Source organism: Hemicordylus capensis, chromosome 17 (genome assembly GCF_027244095.1).
Source record: "Hemicordylus capensis ecotype Gifberg chromosome 17, rHemCap1.1.pri, whole genome shotgun sequence".
In the NCBI taxonomy this organism is placed as follows: domain Eukaryota; kingdom Metazoa; phylum Chordata; class Lepidosauria; order Squamata; family Cordylidae; genus Hemicordylus; species Hemicordylus capensis.
Genome location: NC_069673.1, coordinates 10,232,162 through 10,254,551, shown reverse-complemented (window position 1 = coordinate 10,254,551; position 22,390 = coordinate 10,232,162). Strand labels below are relative to the sequence as shown.

The 22,390-nt window shown below is 48.2% G+C and overlaps 2 protein-coding genes across 3 annotated transcripts in view; both read right to left on the bottom strand.

Annotated features, from left to right (window-relative positions):
- Nucleotides 1-888: 888 nt before the first annotated feature.
- On the bottom strand, nucleotides 889-4,531 carry ENDOG (endonuclease G). Its single transcript, XM_053281752.1, has 3 exons — nucleotides 3,841-4,531; nucleotides 2,079-2,188; nucleotides 889-1,710 (listed from the first exon to the last, which is right to left on the bottom strand). The coding sequence occupies exons 1-3, from the start codon at nucleotides 4,372-4,374 to the stop codon at nucleotides 1,425-1,427; spliced, it is 930 nt and encodes a 309-aa protein (XP_053137727.1). The 5' UTR covers nucleotides 4,375-4,531; the 3' UTR covers nucleotides 889-1,424.
- Nucleotides 4,532-6,517: 1,986 nt separating this feature from the next.
- TBC1D13 (TBC1 domain family member 13) overlaps nucleotides 6,518-22,390 on the bottom strand; it is a 31,327-nt gene continuing 15,454 nt past the window's right edge. For both annotated transcript variants that reach the window (XM_053281846.1, XM_053281845.1), the window contains exons 5-12: nucleotides 21,934-22,033; nucleotides 20,473-20,555; nucleotides 20,138-20,297; nucleotides 18,485-18,695; nucleotides 18,232-18,395; nucleotides 15,346-15,506; nucleotides 13,910-13,967; nucleotides 6,518-13,052 (exon numbers count right to left, since the gene is read on the bottom strand). In XM_053281846.1, coding sequence (XP_053137821.1) covers nucleotides 12,987-13,052; nucleotides 13,910-13,967; nucleotides 15,346-15,506; nucleotides 18,232-18,395; nucleotides 18,485-18,695; nucleotides 20,138-20,297; nucleotides 20,473-20,555; nucleotides 21,934-22,033 — 1,003 coding nt within the window. In that variant the 3' untranslated portion in view covers nucleotides 6,518-12,986. The remainder of the gene's footprint in view (nucleotides 13,053-13,909; nucleotides 13,968-15,345; nucleotides 15,507-18,231; nucleotides 18,396-18,484; nucleotides 18,696-20,137; nucleotides 20,298-20,472; nucleotides 20,556-21,933; nucleotides 22,034-22,390) is intronic.

Sequence of the window (22,390 nt, the reverse complement as noted above, 5' to 3'; positions counted from 1 at the left end):
CTGGAATAGATGGGCCTTGGGCCTGATCCAGCAGTGTTCTTATGCAACACATACCTTTGAAGTTGATCAGCTTCAAAGACAGAATCTTTCTTCAACTGAAATAGGAAACATCCACCACTGTTATTCAGAAGTCAATGGAGATTTATAGGACTCTTGAACAGCTAGGAATATGAAATGTATCATCTTGGCCACAATGAAATACTGCCAAGAAGCCTCTTAAACATGTCCAGCTCTTTTTAAGTACACCCACTAAGCAACTTCTATCTGTCTATCTAGATGTCTATCTCTTCTCTTTAAAGGAGCAATTTTCCTGTCACGTTAATGAAGGACATGTTGGTGTCCAATCCAAGGTCAAGGGAGGGGGCAATTCCAGGGGAGACTATTGTTCAAATGGTAGGGATACTCAAGTGGGTCCCAAACGTAGGATACAAGACCTGTAGGTGAGTTGACCTGCAACTCTTCCATGGAGATGGAGAAGTCAATCTCAGGGACTGTGCCAAATAATGCATGCTTATTTATTCTTAGTAGTGAATCCTATAAATTGGGGGTCTCCACTCACCCAAGACACAGAGATCATCCCAACCCAATCATGCAATGCGAGACACACATACACCTCCATGAGCCCTGTGTGTTCCAGCAACACACAAACATAGCTCTCTCGAGTCCCTGCACCATCATGGAAGGCGTGCACAGAGTGCAGGGAATGTAGCCCTCGCCAGGGCTTTGCCCACAAAGTTCTCAAGAGAATCTCCATCTCTCTTAAAAGGGTCTCCCAGCACTGAGAAAAGCACAATACTGGGTGGAGGTCAGCACAGTGAGAAATGGCTCTCGCGTGGAAGGTCTTTTCCCAAAGCAAAAATGTGTTTGGAAAATAGTAAAGGTCACGGATCTCTTCTGTGGACTGAGATTTATTTAAGCCCTCTCTTATTTATTTGTTCGATTTCTATACCGCCCTTCCAAAAATGGCTCAGGGTGGTTTACACAGAGAAATAATAAATAAATAGGATGGATCCCTGTCCCCAAAGGGCTCACAATCTAAAAAAACAACAACCCATAAGACAGACACCAGCAACAGCCACGGGAGGTCCTGTGCTGGGGGTGGATGGGGCCAGTTACTCTCCCCCTGCTAAATAAAGAGAATCACCACGTTCAAAGGTACCTCTTTGCCAAGTTAGCAGGGGTTATTGGATTTTATTAAAATAATCATCTGCCACTCAACAGGAATACAGAAGTCCGGGCAGGTTGCAGCCAACCCAGTTATTCGAAAATGCCTGCAAGATTCGCCTAACGGCTGCCCTAGAAATGAGCTTGGCTCCGAGTCACAGAGAAAGTGCTACTGCAGAAGCTACTTCTAGCTCCGCCAGGGTCCAGTAAGTCTCTCACACCAAGCAGAGGTCTGCTGCCCACATCTCGGGGAAAGACGGTTAGCTCTTGTTTCCGGCTGTGACGGCTTTTAACGTGCTGGTCTGCTTCAGGATGTTGGGGACAAAAAGGAGCCCCGATGCCCGTTCGATGCTCTCGATGGGAACCAGGAAGCGCTCCAGCGGGGTCTTCTCGTCCACGGGGCAGTTTGGCATGACGTAGGGACGGAGCTCAATTCCCCCCTCGCGCTTCTCCAGGATGAGCACCTTGAAGAAGTGAGTGGGCACAGCCACCTGGTTCTTTCCTATCACCTGGTACTTCACGTACATCTTCCCATCAGCCTCTTTCCTGTATAGAGATTAAAGAGCTGGGTGCATATAGATTCCTCTGTCGCCACCCCAAAGTTTGGGTCCTAGCATCGCCTTGCAAGCTGATCAGACAGTGGTGTCCTTATCCCATTTCAAACACAGCAGGTAATCCTAATATGATTATTAACGTGAATTTGTAGAACTTTCTACAGCAGTTAGATGGCTGCTTGAGTGTGCTGGTGCAGCCACCGAAAAGGCCCTGCTCTGGGACCTCATTGACCTACAAATGTGGCAAAACAGCCCTCAATACCTTTCCCTCACTGGCAACTCCCAAAGATTATAACTGATGGGATTACGGGGAGGAAGGAGTAGAACAAGTGAGGTTATACATTTTGAAACAGAGTTTACCTGGGTAGAAAAAGCGGTCCAGTGCAGACATAGACATTCTTGTTCGTTCTGGTTAGACCCCTGCAGTATTTCTCTAGGTTATTCCAGGCATGCTGATTTAGATCAGGATTCTAGAAGCAAAATGAGTTTGTCATGTTCAGTAACCAAATGGGGAGAAGCACAGATGGAGTGAGAAGTGAGGCCTGGCTTATACAAACACCAGAGTGATATGGTAGAGTCCTATGCTGGTAAAGCTATAATGACATGAGACAGACCTTTTAATGGGTAGCTGCTTTACAGAGCCAAGCTGGTAGACCCTCAAGCTCAGTACTGTCTACACAGAGTGGCAGCAGCTTCCCAGGGTTTCAGATGGGTCTCTCCCAGCCCTATCTGAAGATGCCAGGGAGTGAACCTGGGATCTCCATGCAGATGTTCTTCTCCTCGTCTACAGCCCCACAGGCTATGGGGAATATCTCTGTGCTCACATGTAGTCACCCATCCAGGTACAAATCAAGGTGACCCCTGCTTAGCAAAAGGGATAATTCCTGCTCACTACAATTGGACCAGTTCTCCACCAGAGCCCCCTCAAGAAGCATCAGCCAAGCTGAGTTCTGAAGTACATAGAATAGCTCTGTGTGTGTAGAATGAGGGAGCTGGACCAGAGGGAAAACTGCAGGCTGGCAAAGGGGGTGGGGCTTAGGTACTAAATATGACCAATTTGGTTGTAGAGGGTGTGAACATTACTGGTGTAAATAGGAAGAAGATAACTTGAGCTGGAAGCCAGCTGGGAGAGCTTTAGCAAAGTATTTCTCTTTACTGTTCTGTAAGGAACATTTGTGCCATAAGAGTTTTATTACAAAAAGCCTAAATAAAGTTATTTCATCTTGGTTCTTTGATGCTTGATCTCTGTCTCACACCCATCCATGCTAATAATTTCATTCATCTGATTTATATACCACCCTTCCCAAAGTGGCTCAGGGCAGTTTACACTATGGTCAAGCTAATGTTGCAGATTTTCTAGAGTGGTTGGCAATAGATTAGTGTAATCCAGCAATTTTTCTCCTTCAAAGAGAGACCTTGAAGAAACACGTTTGGGGGGAGCCATTAGGCAGCACTGCACCATCAAGATATCATATTGGGAAGGGGAGAAACAAAGCATCAGCCAAGCAGAGATGCTTGGTGATAATTGTGGGGCCAGGCTGAAGAGAGTGGACCAGAGAGAAGACTGCAGGGCAAGAGCCAGAAACCTAGCCCAGAGTCTAGCCAAGGCAAGGGTGCTTAGGTGTAGAATAGGGCAGGTCTATATTATATTGGAAGTATTTCCTTATACCGGAATAGAAGACCACTCTGAATTTAAGACAACCCCCTTATACATTAATTGTGTGCAATTTGCACAGGCAGACGCCCTGCCTGGCAGCTTCCCAGAGGCACATTGTAGAAACGTTGGTGGACTTAGAAAACTTAGAAACTAAGGCCGTAAACAAACAAATTCGCTACAAGGGCAGCTCCAGGAGGGGGAAGCAAGTACCAAGTTTCTCTGAGCATGTGCAGAGTGCATTTGCCACGCCACCGGGCAGGGAGAGACAACCATTTACGAACACAAGGCGGATGCGGCTGTGCACTTTTTGGGGAGCAAGTAGACCTATAAAGGCCTGCATTGTACACAGTGGGCGCTCTGTCCCTGCGCGTCCCCGCTCCCTATCTGCACCCCATCTTTGGCCTGGCGCGTGTGCCTGCTGCTGGGGCGAATCCTGCGCTCGCCGAGCCTCCCCGCCCGGCCTACCTGGGGGGCGATGTTGCTCAAGTAGAAAGTGTCGCTCATGGCTCTTTGGCTCCGCTTGTGGTTGGCGGCGGCCGCCAGGTGGCCCCGGTCGAAGCCGCTCTTGCGGTAGTCCTCGTTGCTGGCGCGGTGGTACGGGTGCACCGAATCATCCTCGAGAAACTCGCAGCCTCTGCGGTCCGCCGGGCCGTTCAGCTCGTCGGCGTTGAGCTGCTCCACCACCCAGAGCGCGCTCCGGCTCCGCGGGTCGTAGCACAGCACGTAGGACTCGCGGCTCCGCACCTGCGACAGCCCCGGCAGGCCGTATTTGGTCAGCTCCCCGCTCCGGCCAGAGATCACCGCGGGCACCGGCAGAGAAGTCGTCGCGGCGGACACCACCGGCACGATCGGCAGCCGGGCTAGCAGCCCCGCCGCCGCCGCGGGGGGTGGTGCTTCTGCTCCGGACTTCCGCCTGCCGGGTAAGCCAGCGCCTAACCCCAGCCCCAAGGCCAGGCAGGCGCCCGGCGCCAGCCACCGGCCGCTCCACAAGCGCTGCATGATCCCGGACGCGGGCGGCTGCTCAAGGGCGCGGCAGCAACTTGTGAACGGGATAGAACAAGGCGGAACGCTCGGCTCCGAACGTTCTATTGGGCGGCCGCAGAGATACAATGTGCCAGGATGGAACGTCCTCACCAGCCGCGCTTCCCTCTTAAAGGGGCAACGGCTTGGAGAGACGCGACACTGCCTGCGCGAGAGAGCGTTGCATGCTTCCGTTCGGAAAAGCCTTTTTAAAATCCTCTTCTCCTCCCTCCCAAGGCGCTCTAGGGAGAGGAAAAGGCACCAAGCAATAGTACGGCGACGTTGTCGTGTTATGCTTCCAGGCTGTGTTTGAACGGGGCAAACACGGTAAGGCGTAACATGAGCGTCGGATCGCATCGCAGGGAGGCTCCGAGGTTGCAGGGCGGCATGCTGCTCCCATCACCCCCCCCGTCCCACACACACACACTCTGCCGCACTCGGCTTGTCCCTTGTGGTGTTCTGCTGGAGCGCTTCCTCCGTTCCCTGCAGGGATTTTCCCCAGTTGCAAGGAATTTTAGCTTCAAAAATCAGGGGCGGGGCGGGGCGGGGAGAGAGAATCCTACCTAAAAAGTGGTGATGCAGGGGAAAATTCAGGCGATGCATGGAATTTTAGATAAAGTTTCTTTTCCTGTTGCGGTTTCACTACTACTAGAAAAAGAACCCTTAAATTTGCATGAACAGGTAATTAGAAAAATACAGCAAGCTAAAATTTCTCGGTAAGATCAGATTTAAATACCGATATAATTTTCTTTCTTTCCTTACTTCACTACGATTATGTCAGGAAAGGTGGTGCAGTATTGGTGTGTGTGTGTGTGTGTGCGCGCATATTGATATATACATACACACGTGTATATATACACACTTAGAAATAACTGATCAATTTCCTGTTGCATATATAATTTTAATTCCTGCAGGAAATTGCAAATGAAAATAGGGGATTATTCACTACGATTATGTCAGGCAAGGTGGTGCAGTATTGGGGTGTGTGTGTGTGTGTGTGTGCATATTGATATATACATACACACGTGTATATATACACACTTAGAAATAACTGATCAATTTCCTGTTGCATATATAATTTTAAATCCTGCAGGAAATTGCAAATGAAAATAGGGGATTTCTGGGCCTCTGGTAGGGAATTTCCTATTTTTCTGGTAGGAAAAATATATGTAATAGATTTTTAAATTAGTGTGCTTGCAAAAGAGAAGTAAAAGTACAGTTAGAAATGTGTGGGATTCAACTACAAATGATATTCATCTCATCTACGATTTATCATAGACACACCCATACAATTGGCATTTATGTATACTGCCTCTGAAAATGCAGGTTTCACACAGCCATCATGACTAACAGCCAGTGATACTTCTCAGAGAATTTGTCTATCCTCTTTTAAAGCCAGCTAAACAAGCAGGGTGTGCCCTGTTGCATATGAATGGGAGACTAGAAGTGTGATCACAGTAAGAGATTCCCCTCAGAGGATGGAGCTGAAGAGCGGAAGGTTCCAAGTTCTCTCCATGGTGGCATCTCCAAGATAGGACAAGAAGATTTTTTTAATTGAACCAACAAACTACCAAAGCATACAGTACATTACCAAAGCACAGGGCTGAGAGAGACTCCTGCCTGCAACCTTGGAGAAGCTGCTGCCAGTCTGTGTAGACACTACTGAGCTAGATAGACCGATGGTCTGACTTGGTATATGGCGGCTTCCTATGTTCCTAAGTGGTCATCACCACATCTGATGGCAGCAAATTCCACAAATTAATTACAGATTGTATGAGGAAGTGCTTTCTTTTGGCTATCCTGACTCTTCGTTTTTCAGTATTATGAGAGAGGGAGAAGAGAATCTCTCTATTCACATTTTCTACGTAATGCACATTTTGAAAACTTCTGTAATTTCCTCCCTTGCTTGCCTCTTCTTTTTTTGTAAACCCAAGAGCCCCAAACACTTTAACCTTGCTTGTAGGGAAGTTGTTCAAGCCCACTGGTAAAACTTTACAGTATTATTCCATTGATAGAATAATGAGAAGTATGGTAGGTGGTGCTCCTTCCAGACAGTGTTGACTTCATCAAAACAAGTATCAACAATCAACAATCTTAAGTACCACACACACAGACGGCAGGCTGCACAAAGGGTAATGTTTATTTAGGACACAAATAAAAAGGGATGCTGCTCATGATGACACGGAGCTCCTCCTGATCTGGTGACTTATTACAGGGGGTGATGGGGAAGCACTGTGCTGTCGGCTAGGACAAACCCCAGAACCACTTTTGGAGACTCGAACTGACAAGTCCTCCCAAGAGAGATCAACTCCAGTACCCCCCTGTGCAGAGGTATAGCCCCAACCTTTATTTCTAATGCAACCCTTCCCTGTATCACTCCTGGAAGTGACAACCTAGCTAGCCAATTACGTGTTCACTCCAGGCAAGAAAACACTGAGCATCTGGTGATTATCTCCTTACCAGCAAAGCAAAGCCTCAAATCCATCTTACAGATAAAGCTGGTCTTCCTGGTTTCAAGATACTGTCTCTTCCTTCCTCAGTGAAGAAGAAAACCAGCTACTAAATGCTTCCTTTGCAAATTAAATATTTGAGAACACACACTTGAGCTATAGATTCCTATACTGAGTTACCATTCCTTTCATTACATCATAATTTCTGCAAAACAGTTAAAAAATGTAGACAAATCAAGGCAGACAATTGTAAAGGGGAAAAAAAAAACCAGTATGAGTTATGTGTAGCCCACATCACCACAAGTTCTGCTTTATTCTAGGCCTAGAGCCAAAGTCAGTCGATTTAGCTCTTCCTAAATAGCACATTTTTTCTGTTCCCATGTGTGGCGCATGGTTCCGAGACACACAAGCCCCTGTACAAATTCTGACCGGGAGATCAAAGAGGCAGTTTCGGAGTATAAGAAGGGATCCTTTACATTCACAAGCCCATCCTGAAGAGTGGAATTTATACTCCAGCCAAGAGAAAAAGGTTTCACACCTTGGAATAATCTATAGAAAGATTTTTGCCCCATCTCTCCCCACCCACCCACACACCTTGCCACCAGACAGCATTGTAGAAGAGAAAAATCTGTCCTTATTAAGCATTCCCCTATTACAAAGAGGAAGGTATCCCTCTTATTCTAACATCCTATTACTTGTGGTCTAGCAGCAAATTTGCTTTTGATTCAATTCACTGGCAGAATCCTGAATTCTCGGGCCACACAGAGGGCAACTGATAACTGCCATAATAGAAGCAGCCCTTTACTAAGGTCACAATGCACACCCCGATTAAATGCGTGGCTGTCACAAGCAGCAACAACTTAATTTTAATTCCATTCTCCTTAGTGGCATCCTGACCACCTACCCAAGCCCTGACCCACTGCATGTTCTCCAAACTACATTGCAGGTTTTACAGCAAGGATTGTGGAGGAGAATGCATGACATATGGCAACATCAGGACATGAGTCTGTTGCTCAGGATAGCACCAGAGGGGAATAAGTGTCCTGACAACTAAGGATTCTGGCCTCAGAGTCCCTATTTCCCTCTCACTTCAGAGACAGCGCCACCCTCTGGTGTCTTGGAGAACAACCCATCTTTCCATATGCCACCATCTCTCATTGGCTAAAGATGTTGGATTCCACACACCTCCAAGGGAAGGTGGCCATTTTGTTCTACACAACCTATGCAGCCTTGTATCTCTCCTGATTTAGTTTTTTCTCCCCAGCAGAGAAAGCAGCAAGGCTCTGAGAAGTGGCAGTGATCATGCTACGTGAAAGCTGTAAGGCAAGGCGGGAGTCAGTTTCCAAGAAATTAAAGGGAGCCCCCCACCACCACCACCAACCAGAAATTTAAAATGAGACACCTTTGTTTCAGAGCTTCACTAACTCAAGGCACTAAAGCAGCGCTAAAAAGGGAACACAAATTACAAGAGCTTTCTGGGTTCTTGCTGGTCCACCTATTCCCACAGCAAAGCAAGTACTGGAAAGTTTCTCACATTTGATTTAAGACCGGGAGGAATGAGGTTAACAGCTTAAACACCCTTCAGTTAGCACTGTGGCATTCAAGGCCAAACCAAGCCAAAGATCAGATGGGGGGGGGGATTTCTGAACACCAGACTGCTTGCTTGCATACACGCTGTACACATCTTTCAGACTCCATAATGGATTCGCAAACATGACATATTACAGATAGATTCTAGCAGCACTTGAGAGCTCAAAGCAGCCATTTGGAAGAGAATTAGCCTTTTAAAAAGCAGGGAGTATCCCAGGCGGCTGTCTTTAAAAGGAGCTCTCCACCACTATTTTGAAAGGATCCCTTAACAAAAAACAACACAGAATGAAGTTATCAGATTCAAGTGTCTTAATACAAAAGACTCTGCAGGATTCAAATGCCCTTACTGTACATCTCAGTGTCCCCTGTACGAGGGATTCCCAGATGCTGACTACAACTCCCATCATCCCTAGCCCAAGGCCACTACAGCTGGGGATGACGGTCTGCATCTGGGAATCCTTGTTCCAGGGAACACAGCATCTTACCCTGTTCTGCTTCAACATTCAACAGTTGCTTTTCCTATTGCTAGCTTTAGTGTCTAGAAACCCACGCACGGCCTCTCATCAGACATCATATTCCAGCATCACGCAGAGGACCCAGCTCTCCAAGTAATACAAGACAGGCATCTTGGAGCAGCGGAGAACAAATTCTAGAGGTTGCATACAGAGAGGTTGTCGGAGAGAATGTGTGTCTACTGGAATGTGTTCTTTACTGGACATATAACCCCACCAAGAAATGCACGTGGCTTCTCATGCAAGAGGATCACCCCAAATCTCTTCACCGAGTCCGGGGGGTCTGTCCAAACAGCACATCTCAGCAAGTCTTTCTTCAAAGAACCTGCCTCTCAGTGGGTGGACCAGAGAGCACCATTGGAAGGTGAGAAGTAGGGAGAATGCCAAGGTGGTAAAATAGGTTGTACCACTTCAGGTGGATGGGAGGGAGGAACTTCAGGGTAGCTTCTTTTATGTGAAAACTCACCCCCGCCCAGCAAAGAGCCTACCATAGAGAGGGCCAGACTCTATCTCCCCCCTCCCCAAATATATTTGTTTCCTACTTGCAGGAAGCTTCAGAAATGGCACCCCCCTGCTTGCAGTCTTCAAGTGGTACAGTCAGTTTCACTTCAGCATTTTCTGCAGCAGGGGTAGATTGCCATTTGGCTGGGTCATGATGTCCCTTAACATCCAACCCTAAGGCAGTGAAAGCAGAGGACTCCTCCTCTCGTCCCCGCCCCACAAGTATTTAGATGCACAAGGTGACCCATGGAGGGCCAGGGTCTCCTCGAAGGTTTGGCACAACGCCAGCCAGCTTTCCAGCTCACCCACGTCCTGCTGCTTTATTCACTTCTGATTCTCAGAAATCAAGAAAGCATTCTTTATCCCGTGCAACAAGCCTGCAGCAAGGCATTCTAGCCCAATAAAATGGGTCTGCTGCCCCATAAGCCCATAGACTTAAGCTTCCTACTTGCTTATCAAGGCATTTGTGCCTATAGATCAATTCATGTCACTGTAGCTAGAGCAAGACTGCACCACTCTGGCCTTCCTGCTGCTGAACTACAACTCCCATCATCCTTGACTACTGTGGCTAGGAATTATGGGACTTGTAGTCCAACAACTGCTGTAGTCCAACAACAGGGTCAAAGTTGTGCAGCAGTGACTAGAGAAACATGTTTTTTGCACGCACACACACACTCAAGGAGCCTCTTAAAATTTAGCCAGGAAAGCTACATATTCTCAGGGTAAACATCACTGCTGGCAATCAACAATTGGGTGTGAGAAAAGCATCTGAGGGGTGTGCGTGTATGCATATAGAAAGCTTTACAACCATGTTTGCGTGGAGGCTACGGATGTGTACAAAATTTGTACTAATAGATTCAAATCTAAAATCGATTTGATTTGGAACCACTGAACAGAGTTGAGATCTGTTTGAATCGATTTGAATACGCCACCTAACTTTAAATCAAATTAAGGTGAATTCACCTAGATTTGATTTGAAGTTGGGCAAATTCAAGTTGATTCAAACAAATCTCCACTTTCTTCAGTGGTTCCAAATCAAAACAATTCATACAAGTGTTGTGCAGATCCCTAATGGAGATCCTGGTTTGTTGAAGATAAAGCAGGACATCAAGTTGTGGGCACACATGTGCACACAAACACACACAGCAGCCTAAGGTCAACCAGAAAAACAAAGGTTCTGTCCAATGACAAAGCCACTCTGGGCAACATTTCCCCTTTCCGCAAATTCAGAAGGAAAAAACTAGTCCCAGGGTAGGCAGCCTTTGGCACGCCAGTTGCCGCCGCCATTTACAACTTCCATCGCCCACAATCACTATTTATTTGGGCTGAGGATGAAAGGAGCTGTAGTCCAGTGGCACCTGGGAACCCCGGGCTGAACTAGCACCAGCTCCAAGCCATTACAGAAATGCTCACCAGTCTTGATTTATGCCCATTTACTTTAAACCTTGTAAACAGTCCTTGGTGTGGTGAGACAGTAAAGAGAGTTTAGTGTGACAACAGTCCGACGTGAGGTGAAGAAAAGGAATACATCAAATGGTCACCCCCGATATCACAAAGTGCTACGACACGGGGTGCAGGCTGTGTCGGACAAGGGCTCAGATACGAACGGGTGCTACCCACTGTTAAGAATAACTTCCGGCTGGAATTCCAAGAGAGGCGGGCAGATTGTTTCACTCCAAAGTGGTAGCACAAATTTGAGACACCCTTGTGAAAGACACTGCACTGGGCTCGCCTCAAAGCATTTGTTCTTTAGATAAACTGCTGTATGCCAATCAATGATGCCAGGAAGCACCTTTAGTTAAAATTTAAAAAGGGGTCGTGTAGAGCAGGATCTAGGACCTAATCAAGTGCATGTCAGGCAGGCTTATTCAAACAACGCAGAACTGGTCCCAATTTATGGATAGGTAGGGAAAGGTCCTTCCTACAAGAGATCTCCCCACACCCAAAGCCAGCATGTTAGGGGAGCCCTTTCTCCCGGACACACTAGTTTTCTAAGTGCAGGAAGGCTTAAAAAAAAAAAAAAACCAATAGTCCACACACACCACACTCCATCCGATAACATTTTGAGATAACCATATCCTGCCTGAAAACCTAACAGTATCCATTGCAGAGCGAGGCAACCTTGACTCTCCAACTGATGCTGAACTACAACTCCCATCATCCCCAGCTGCCATAAACAGGGGATGATGGGAGCTGTCGTCCAGGAATCATCTAGAGGGCCGAGGTTGCCTCCCTGCGCTCCATTGCTTGGGGCCACTAGCCCTGCAGTTCCCAACCTGGGTCCCTCCAGATGTCGCTGAACTACACAATAAGTTGTAGCTGGGGATGATGGGAGTCGTAGTTCAGCAACAGGTGGCAGCACAGCGGTTGGGAACCCATTACTGTCCTCTTTAGCCTCTGACTCTCACTTCCCCAGATGCCCTCAGGGTTGCACATGGCGGAGGCCCATCTGCCAACATCCAGCTTCTGGATCGGACGTTTTCACCCCAAGCGTACCTGGCCCCAGCATGGGCCACCTACACGGCCCCACGTCTGTGCCCACACCTTGCCACAATCCAGTCAAGGAACAGAATGGACATTTTTCCAGGTTACGGACTTGCCACATTTTTGGCCGAGTCCACTTGAAAGGTAGGAATGACGTCTGCTCACACGCTGGGGAGTCGAACTGAGCAGGACAGTCACTTTGGAAAACTGGAGTCGAGGCAGAGATTTGCTCCGTCGCATTTCGGGAACCGACGGAGAGCCTGTGGTCCTCTTTGATGCCGACACGGCAGCGAACGATACGCAGCACCGGCACTAGATGCCTCCTCTAAGGCAACAGGTGTTAAGGCTGATCCAACGCCATTCAGCTCAGCTTTGTTCTGCTTGCTTAGGACCAACGTCCAGGAACAGGCAGGAAAAGGAGGGGAAGTCGGATTAAGAGGGCTGTGTGTGGAAAAACTGAGTCCTTTATACTTCTTTTGCTTGGGAGAGTCAAGGCTCTACCCATCATGCAGCTGGGGCAGGGGGAAAAAAAAAACCCAGACAACTGCAATTTCTTCCTTTCTTTGTTCACAGAATCAAGCCGATTCTAGCAGCTCCTCAGACAGAATAAAGTTGTCAGCAAGTTACAAGAAGATGCTGGTTCTCGCCTCCTCCGTTCTAATTCCACGGGTCCCCAGCCTGTCCCATATTCCCAAGGTTTGGGGCAGAAGGACCTGCTTCCATAATGCCACGCACAACTGTACATTCCACAAAGATTGAGAAAACGCGTATTTTGTCTCCTCCCATTTGAAGTCATTAAAAAGTTAGAGAGAGAGAGAGAAAAAGGTAACTCATGGCGGGGAGCCATTTCACCAAAAGTGGCTTGGGAAATCCAGAGCACAAGGTCTTACTGAACTGAAGGTGCCCTCCTCAGGAATTAATAAATAGAGCGGAAGAAGTTTCTTCCCCCAGGGCAGAAATCTGGATCACAGTCAGGCACCACACAGGCAGCAGGAGGTTTGATCAACACACTCCGCTGTCACGTAGCGGTTCAGTCTCTCTCTGTTCCAGGGGACTATTTGGAGTCCTGAAGGTCTTTGGCCTTCTTCAAGATCAGGTGAACATCAGAGATGGGATAATCCTGCATTTAAGAGAGAGGAAAGGGAGGAGAGCTGGTCTTGGGCTAGTCAGCATGAATTGTCCCCTTTGCTAAGCAGGGTCCACTCTGGTTTGCATTTGAATGGGAAGCTACATGTGAGCACTGTAAGATCTGGGAAGAGCACCTGAATGCTTGCATAGAGACGGTTCCAAGTCCCCTCCCCGGCATCACCAGATAGGGCTGGGAGAGCCTCCTGCCTGCAACCTTGGAGAAGCTGCTGCCAGTCAGTGTAGACAACACTGAGCAAGAGGGACCAATGGTCTGACTCAGTATATGGCAGCTTTCCTATGTAAATGTGAACGAAACAACCCAAATGAGGGGATACCTTTCCCGTGGCAATAATGGTTTTTATGGGTAAATATTAAGGTTATATAAGACCTTATAATGCAGTGGGAGCTGCAACTGAGCTAATCAGTGGCCATATACCAGCAACGTGGCTGTGCTCTGGGACGTTAAATCAGTGTCCCCCATAAGAGGGATTCCCAGATGTTGACTACAACTCCCATCATGCCCATCTGCAATGGCCTTTGGCTGGGAATGATAGGAGTTGTAGTTAACATCTGGGAATCCCACCCACAGGGTACACTGCTATCGACTACACCCTGGGACTCACACGGGTTCTTTTCATAGATGTGTCCACACTTGAAACAAGAATTTGGACCAACACCCCTTTCCTTCCAGCTTTAATTTTTCAAACGACACACATGAGAAGTGTCACTCTCTAGAATCTGCCATCTCAAGCTGTTGCTCCATATTAATTCAAGGGAAGGTGGCCCCATCCCACACCTTGCTACATAAAAAAGGGCAGCCTAAACTCTGCTTTTCTTGCTATGTTTTACCTGTAGAAGCCTCATGTTCAGAGTAAAATCTCCTTCTAGTAATTGGTCCCGGATAAGCCTAGGAGGGCAGGGAGAGGAATAAATATATATGTATTAGGAGTAAAGAAAATACTTCAGCTGCTAATATTCCATTGCTGGACAGCATTTCCCTGTTTTCCAGCTTCAAGCAACATTACAAATGGATAGGAACCTAAGAAGCTGCCTTATGCCAAATTAGACCCTTGGTCCATCTAGCTCAGTATTGCCTACCCAGACTGGCAGCAGCTTCTCCAAAGTTACAGGCAGGAGTCACTCTCAGCCCCTATCTTGGAGATGCCGGGGAGGGAACTTGGAACCTTCTGCATGCAAGTATGCAGATGCTCTTCCCAGAGCAGCCCCATCCCCTAAGAGGAATATCTTACAGGGCTCACATGTAGCCTCCCATTCAAATGCAAACCAGGGTGGACCCAGCTTAGCTAAGGAAACAACTCATGCTTGCTCAAGACCAGCTCCCCTCCCGGTTCATGACTGGGAAGGAGACATTTATGGCTGAGTGGCATAGCATCTCCACAGCCAGCAGAAGGTCCCAGGTTCACTCCCTGGCTGCTGCCAGTCAGTGTGGAGAATGCCGAGTGAGATGAACCAAGGGTCTGACTCGGCATCAGGCAGATTCTCAGGCAGACCGTGCAAGACTGTTCCTACAATTAAGCAAGGACAACTGTATCTCCTTTCATACTTGGGCTTCATCATCAACCCAAGTGGGGGTGGAAAGGCGGCCCTCTAGATCTTTGGCTACGAGCAGAAGCGACACACCGCTTAGCTCCAGAGGAGCCTAGAACAACTCTTGCTAGATCCAACCCAATTCTATCTAGTCCAATTCTCAGTTCCACTTCACACACCAATCCTACTTAGGAGCTCAGAAGCAGCTCATGAAGTCGGTGGCCATCCATCAGACCTGCCCCCAGCACCTGCTATTCAGAGGTATACTGCCTTTGTTAACTGTCGTTAAATGGAACCGCCATGCACAAAGAGGTGGCGAACCAGTCCTACGCTAAGCAGGGTTCAACTTGCTTTGCATTTGGATGGGCGACATTGTGAGCACTGTCTGCTGTAAGCTGTTCCCCTTAGGACATGGGGCCGTGGCTCGGAGCAGAGAATCTGCTTGGCATGCAGAAGCTCCCAGGTTCAATCCCTGGCAGCAGCTCCAGGTAGGGCAGGGAAAGGCTCCAACCTGATATCTTGGAGAGCTGCTGCCAGTCAGTGTAGACAATACTGACCTAGCTGGACCAATGGAGTGAATCGGTCTAAGGCGGTTTCCTCGGCTCCCATGTAAACCTATCCTCCATGTATTTGTCCAGTCCCTTTTCAATGCCAATGTCCCTGGCAATCGCCAGGGCTTGCAGTAATAAATTACAGGAGGCGGAGGAAAAGGAGAAAAGGTATATGCCAACGCTCACATCAACATGGCGCAGCAGACCAGCAGCAGGAAGTCAAAACGGCTGTCGTCGGCAAAGAGGGAGTCCCAGATGCGGATGACGTCCGGCAGCAGGAACTCTTGGGAGAGCAGCAGCGTCAGCCAGCGGAAGGCAAAGAACTGGGGCTTGATGTTCTGTTCTTGCTGCGGGAGGGGAAGCAGGAAGCAAACACCCTGTTGCAGGTCACTTAAGAGCAGGGGAAACGGCACAGGTATCTCGTTCCGGCTTTGCCACAACAGGGACTTCCGTTTTCTGGCAAACCGGCCCCCTGCTAACTTAGCAGAGAAGCACCTTTTTCAAAGTGGCGGCTCTCTGGACTGAGTAGGGCCAAAGAAACTGGCCCTCTCCACCCCCAGCACAGCATCCCTCCAGTGGCTGTTGCTGGTGTCTATCTTAGGTTTCTTTTTTTAGATTGTAATAATATAAATAACAGTATTTATTTATAAATATGTAACACACTTTGGGAACTTGGGTTGGAAAATGGTATATAAATATTTGTCGTATTTTTATGCAGAGACCAACAGTCTAGGTCAGGGGTTCCTGGCTCCCCCCGCCCCCCTTCAAACAAGCATCCTCCTTCTGTGGCAAAACTTCAGTCCAGGTACCCCATAGAGCAGGGTTGGGCAAATGTAGCCATCCAGCAGTTGTTCAACTACAACTCCCATCATCCCCAGCCACAATTCATTGTTGTGTGCAGCCCTGTTTTCCAATGTCTATTAAAAAAACACACACACCCTACATTTTACCTGCTTTTCATAGCTGAAAGCTGGCTAGCTACCTTTCTGTTCTGCCCGATAAAAGAAGTTTGTGCAACTTCAAAGCTCTGCATCCTCTGAGAACAGAGGTGCATCGACACTTTCTGGTTTACCGTTGTCCTGCCGTCTGTAGGAACCAGGGTAGTTCCCCCAAGTTGTTCTCTAGAAATTTAAGCGGAGTTTCAATTATCCACATCCCCCCTCGAGAGGAAGTCTGTGGCTTTCAATCAACAGCATTTGCTTCCCCTCCTGGCTTTAAGAAGAACAAATATAAGAGTCTCAAGTTCATCAATGTTATCCTTCGTACAAAGAGAAGAGAGCTTTGGGGGAAATGCAAAAAGGTGTTTACCGCACAATGACAAAGAGGTTGCCGATTAAGGCTTCAGGGAGAAATTCTTCTCCAGGAAGCAATCAACATATTCAATGATTGCTTATGCTGTCTCGGAGACATCTAGCTTCTCCCAGGCCAGCTGACAGAAGTACCATGCAATTGGCAATGAAGATTAACTGTGATCCAAAATGTATGATTACAGCATAATCCGTTCCCTAATGTTGGCTGAAGTCCTCTTTCATTTCTTGTACTTGGCGGACTTCCATTTTCCCTCCTTGGGGTTGCTCTGCTGCAGTATAGGTCGGCATGGTTTGGTCTATTAACCAAAACGTTTGGTAAAACTAAAGATTTACATTCAAAAACAAGTATTCATAAAAATTGCACAAGAAAGCATCCTAGAAAAAAAAATCCCTTTCTCTTATAGGCTGGAGGAAAAGATGATGTTCAAAGGCTGTTCAACATTAAAAAAAATTTTTTTTTTAACTCATACACAAGTTTGACTTACTGTATTTACCTGAATTCAAGATTAACTCCTCCTCCCTCCAAAATCTTGGATGTTGGAAGTTATATAAAAACATAAGAACAGCCCTGCTGGATCAGGCCCAAGAAGGCCCATCTAGTCCAGCATCCTGTTTCCCACCGTGGCCCACCAGATGCCACTGGAAGCCTACAGCAAGAGTTGAGGTTGATGCCCTCTCTCCTGCTATTGCTCCCCTGCAACTGGGACTCAGAGGCATCCAGCCTTTGACGCTGGAGGTGGCCTACAGCCCTCCAACTAGTAGCCGATGATAGACCTCTCTATAAATTCTTAAATTGTCTTAAATTCAAAGGCCTGATCCTTTCACATAAATACAGGTATAATGTCCTCTATTTAAGGGGAGTCGTCAAATTCAAAGTTGTTACAAAACCTCACACAATCAACAGAATAAGGCGTCTTTGGTCAAGTGACATAGCCCAAGTGTAGAATCCTAGAACTTTAGAGTGAGGGTGATTCTAACCCGCTACTCAGTGTAGGTATTAACACCGGCATCGCTACAGGACTAGAGTCTACAACAGGACTGTACAACCCCGGCCCTCTAGTGGTTGGATTGGAACTCCCATCATCCCCAGAGCCAGTAGCCAAGGATGATGGGAGTTGTAGTCCAACAGCTGGGGGATCGTATTTGTGCCGTCTTCAGACTTGACACAGCAGTTTGTCTGGGGAGAAACTCTGCATATCAGCCATGGAAACCCTGAATGTTGCAATGGTCTCTGGAAAGTATCCTACACTGCACACCCTATAGGGGGCTAGACAGGCATGTTGTGCCTTGATGCTCCACAGGGATTGAGAACACACCCTTGTACACTTTAAACATGCACGGCCAGAGGCTGCACGTTCTAAGGACTACTCTATAAACAGTTGGTAAGGGGCATCTGGAAGGAGCCTTGTTTATGTCACAGCTTCTCACTGAAGAACTCCCCACAAGCTTCTAAACAACCCCGTGGCTTTTTTCCGAGGATGCTCTCCTTGTTCTCAGATGCTCCATTTCCTGGGATTGCCTCCATCTCCATTTTCTAGGATGCTCTCCTTGTGTGATTTTTAAATAAATACTTGTATTTAAATATAAACAAAATTTTAACCAAATCTTGGAAATCTTAGATTTGCCCAGTGTTTTCGTTAACAGACCAAACCGTGCAGACCCGTACAAGCCCACCCCCAAGAAGGGAAGGCAACATCAATAAGCTCAAGAAATGAAAGGAACGCAGAGGTGAAATGAAAGGCGCTGCGGAGGTGTTCCTCACCAGTTTCATGTAGAGCTCCACATCCTTCTCTTTCAGGGTGGAGTAGACCTTCTCCATTTTGTAGGTGATGCCGCACAGTGAGTCATCCAGGCTCTTGATGAAGTTATCCCTGATCTCCGACATGAGGTTGGTGAAACAGAAGAACGTGTCGGCCTCTGCGTGTTCTGCCGAGGGGGAAGCAAGGGTGCCGTCAGCTTCATTTAAGAGGCTGCAGACCACAGGCTATGCTGAGGGGGGCTTTTCCTCCTCTTACCTTTCCATTCGCCGTTGGGGTCTGTAGCAAAGGTGTAGTAGAGAGGCCCAACAATTTCATTCATCCCCTGCACGTAGGCTATCCCCGGATTCAGCTTTGCGTAGATGAACAGGATCCGCTCCACCACTTCCCAGTGAGCCTCACAGCCGTTGGGCAGAACTTCGTAGGCACTCAGTGAATTGGGTGCCGGAGTTTTAAGAGGGGAACTCACCTGGGAAAGCAAAGGGAAGTTCACCTGAAATCACTTGTGGATACAAGATTCGGAACCATGGGGCAGTCGTATCATTCAAGAAACATTTCTAATGCCCCCACCACAAACACCCCAAAGTGGCTTTAAATGTGAACATGAAGATATTCTCCTTGGGGGCCGTGGCTTAGTGGTAGAGAAGCTGCTTTGCTTGCAGAAGATTCTGGGTTCACTCCCTGGTAGCATCTTCAGGTAGGGCTGGGAAATTCTTCTGCCTATAACCTTGGAGAATCGCTACCAGTCAGTGTAGACAATACTGAGCGAGATGGACTAATGGTCTGACTCAGCACAAGGCAGCATCTTATGTTCCTATATCAGTGACCATTTCCTTCCCAACAATCGTAATGATCAGCTCCCAAGAATAAACTATAAGATCAGCTATATATTAAGCTGTGTTTCATCCCTAATAAAGAAGGGTAATCCACAACTGCTCATTTGGAACTTCCTTCTACAGCAGAAGGAGGCTCTTGCTTAGGAACATAGGAAGCTGACTTATACGCAGTCAGACCATTGGACCATCTACCCCAGGCCTGCTCAACTTAGGCCCCCCGCAAGCTGGAGCAGTGGTCCGACTCGGTAAAAGGCAGCTTCCTATGTGCATGTCAGTTTCCAGAGAGATGCAAATGTGTCTCTGGAAGCATTGTGTATTGCACGGTTTTGACTGTGGAGCTTGCTGATTTGTGTTAAAAGGTCACAAGTTTGAACTACAACTCCCATAATCCCCAGACACAGTGGCCAATAGCCAGGGATTATGGGAATTGTAGGCCAACATCTGCAGGAGGGTCAAAGTTGAGCAGCCCTAATCTACGCAGACTGGCAACGGCTTCTCCCAGGTTGCCGGCAGGCGTCTCTCCCAGGGCTGTCTGGAGATACTGCCAGGGAGGCAACTTGGAATCTTGTGTGTGCAAGCAGGCAGGTGCTCTTCCCAGAGGGGCCCCATCCCCTGCGGGGAATATCTCACAAAGCTCACACATGTACTCTCCCATCCAAATACAAACCAGGATGGACCCTGCTTAGCCGAGGGGACCATTCACGCTTGCTCCCACCAGGCTGGCTCTCTTCCTTAATGACTCAAACCTTAATCCGGAGTTCCTGGCCTTGGGTCCCCAGAGGATGTTGGACTACTACTCCCACTATCCCCAAAGCTACTGGACCACTGGTCTGACTCAGGACAAGGCAGCTTGCTCTATCCAACATATGAAGGCCCTAGAATTGCATTCGGTGGCGCTCCTGCATTTGGGGACAGGCAGGAAATTCAACCTTCCGCAGAAGTGACCAGGACCCTGCAAGAGGGAGACTAGCCAGCCACCCCCTTGGCAGGTTTGCAGTGGACGCTCCCTCCTTATGCTCTCCCCTGGGCCTTGTCCCCACCACGCAAGCCTCTGCCAATGGAGTTCCCCCCTTACATTTGTGACGCCACTCCGGTTCCTTGCCACCGTCTGCGACTTGAGGGTCGTCTGCTCAACCCGCTTGCGAAGGGTCTCAAACTCGTTCTGTGGGTCCAGGATCAGGAGACAGGGGTACTCGGTGGGGCGCTGGAAGAACGCCATGTCAGGGTAGAGCCTCCTGCACAGCCAAAAGAAGGAATGGTGCTGAGGATGGGCGGGTGTTGGAAGCACGGCCGTCAGAGGGCTGTTGAACCCAACCAGATCTGCTCTGGCAGGGGGATTCCGTACTGGATCGCGGCCCAGAAGCCTGGTGACTTCAGGCACACCCACAGTTAGACTGCTCATCGCCATACCTGACGTCCTTGTCTATCTGCAGGAGCACTTCATTGTCCTTGAAGTAAGTGTTCCACCGACTGTCAGGATTTGGGTTCAGCGGCTGCAGGGGAATATTTTTAAACACAAGTCAGCAAGCGCCACAGTCTAAACCACGCAACACGCAATGCTTCCAGGGACATATTTGCATCGAGACTGAGGAAGCTGCCTTTCACCAAGTACTTCTGACTCAGTATTGGCTACCCAGGCTGGCAGCAGCTTCTCCAAGGTTGCAGGCAGGAATCTCTCTCAGTCCTATCTTGAAGATGCTGCCAGGGAGGGAACTTTGACCCTTCTGCATGCCAGCAAGCAGATGCTCTTCCCAGACTTCGCCACCCCCTGAGGGGGATATCTTACAGTGCTCACATGAAGGAACCTAGGAAGTTGCCATATACTGCGTCAGACCCTTGGTCGGTCTAGCTCAGTGTTGTCTTCACGGACTGGCAGCAGCTTCTCCAAGGTTGCAGGCAGGAATCTCTCTAAGCCCTATCTTGGAGAAGCTGCCAAGGAAGGAACTTGGAACCTTCTCCTCTTCCCAGAGCAGCAACCCTAGAGAAGGCCCAGTTTGGGGTCACCAACCAGGATCTACTAAGCTTCAGCTTGGTGGCTATAACGCATGCCTTTCGACCATGCTCCAAGACCCTTAGGCAAGGTGGCTGCACCAGACTGTGCATTTGGGATGCCACAAAGCTCAGCCAGAACAGGGGACAGAGCTGAACTTTGGAACCAATTAACCAGGAGGTTTCTCTGCTCATGCCTCACTTAAATCAATCGGAACTGTGGCATGCAGACAAACATTGGGAAGTGCTAGCTCAATTCTTATGAAATCCACACAAACCGTTCCGGAGTCGGACTAGGGGTATATCCTCTAAAGGGGTTTGCACTACTACTGTTCCTTGCAGAGCAGAAAGCAGCACCATTTGGGGACGCCAGCTCTGGGATCCTGGATTCCAGCATAAGGGGGAAAGGGAGGGTATTAGAGCAAGCCTGTCCAGCGGAGGGATTTCCACACGAAAGAGTTAGAATGAGCACGCTGCTATGGCAGCCTTGCCAGAAATAGTAATTTATCACACCTAGGTGGCACTAGCCCACCACACTAACCACAGAAGATGCTCTTCACCCACCTAGCAGGACCAGGCCTGTAGTGGTGGTGTTCACCAACAGTGGTGGATGGGAGATTGCCAAATAAGGCCATCAGTGGGTCAGAGCCATTTACAGCAGCATGGTTGCCCAGGACCAGCCAGCCATGTCCAACACTCAGTATCAACTGGTGCTCAAAACAGTTTTAAGATTAAAACAAAGGATGAACGCACCCTAAAAGCTCTGATGGTGGGGGGAGTGTCCTAGCTATAATTCTCAACGGGGTGGCAGAGAGAGAGAGAGAGAGAGAGAGAGAGAGAGAGAGAGAGAGATCAGCAGTAATCAGACCGTTACACACTTACGTGGTCCTCTAGGGTCACATCCTCCCTGGAGACTCCAAGGTTGGCTTTGGCTATTCCAGGCTGGATGATCATTTCTTTCAGGAACTGAGCATATAGTTCTCTTTGGAGAGAAAACGCCACATTAGGAAGCAGAAGAAAAAAAGAACGCACAGTCGGATTTGCACCCAATACCATCGGCTTCATACCAGTCTGCCAAGTAAAGATCAACCCAGTCCAATAAATAAACAAACATAAATAATAAAATAAATAAAGATGAACCCAGTCCAAGCAACATCAGCTGAAACCAAGTTTCCAACAGTAGTTCACTCGACACTAGCCCTTTCATACATGATCTCCCCACATTCACTGAACATGGGGAGGGAACATAGGAAGCTGCCTTCTACCATGTCAGCAGTCCCTTGGCCCATCTAGCTCAGTATTGTCTACTACACTGACTGGCAGCAGCTCTCCGACGTTT

Coding starts and splice junctions, on each gene's coding strand:
- ENDOG (XM_053281752.1), bottom strand. CDS start 4,374: ATGCAGCGCTTGTGGAGCGGCCGGTGGCTGGCGCCGGGCGCCTGCCTG. Junction 2,189..3,840: donor TGAGCAACATCGCCCCCCAG/GTAGGCCGGGCG, acceptor TTTTGCTTCTAG/AATCCTGATCTAAATCAGCA. Junction 1,711..2,078: donor GGACCGCTTTTTCTACCCAG/GTAAACTCTGTT, acceptor ATCTCTATACAG/GAAAGAGGCTGATGGGAAGA.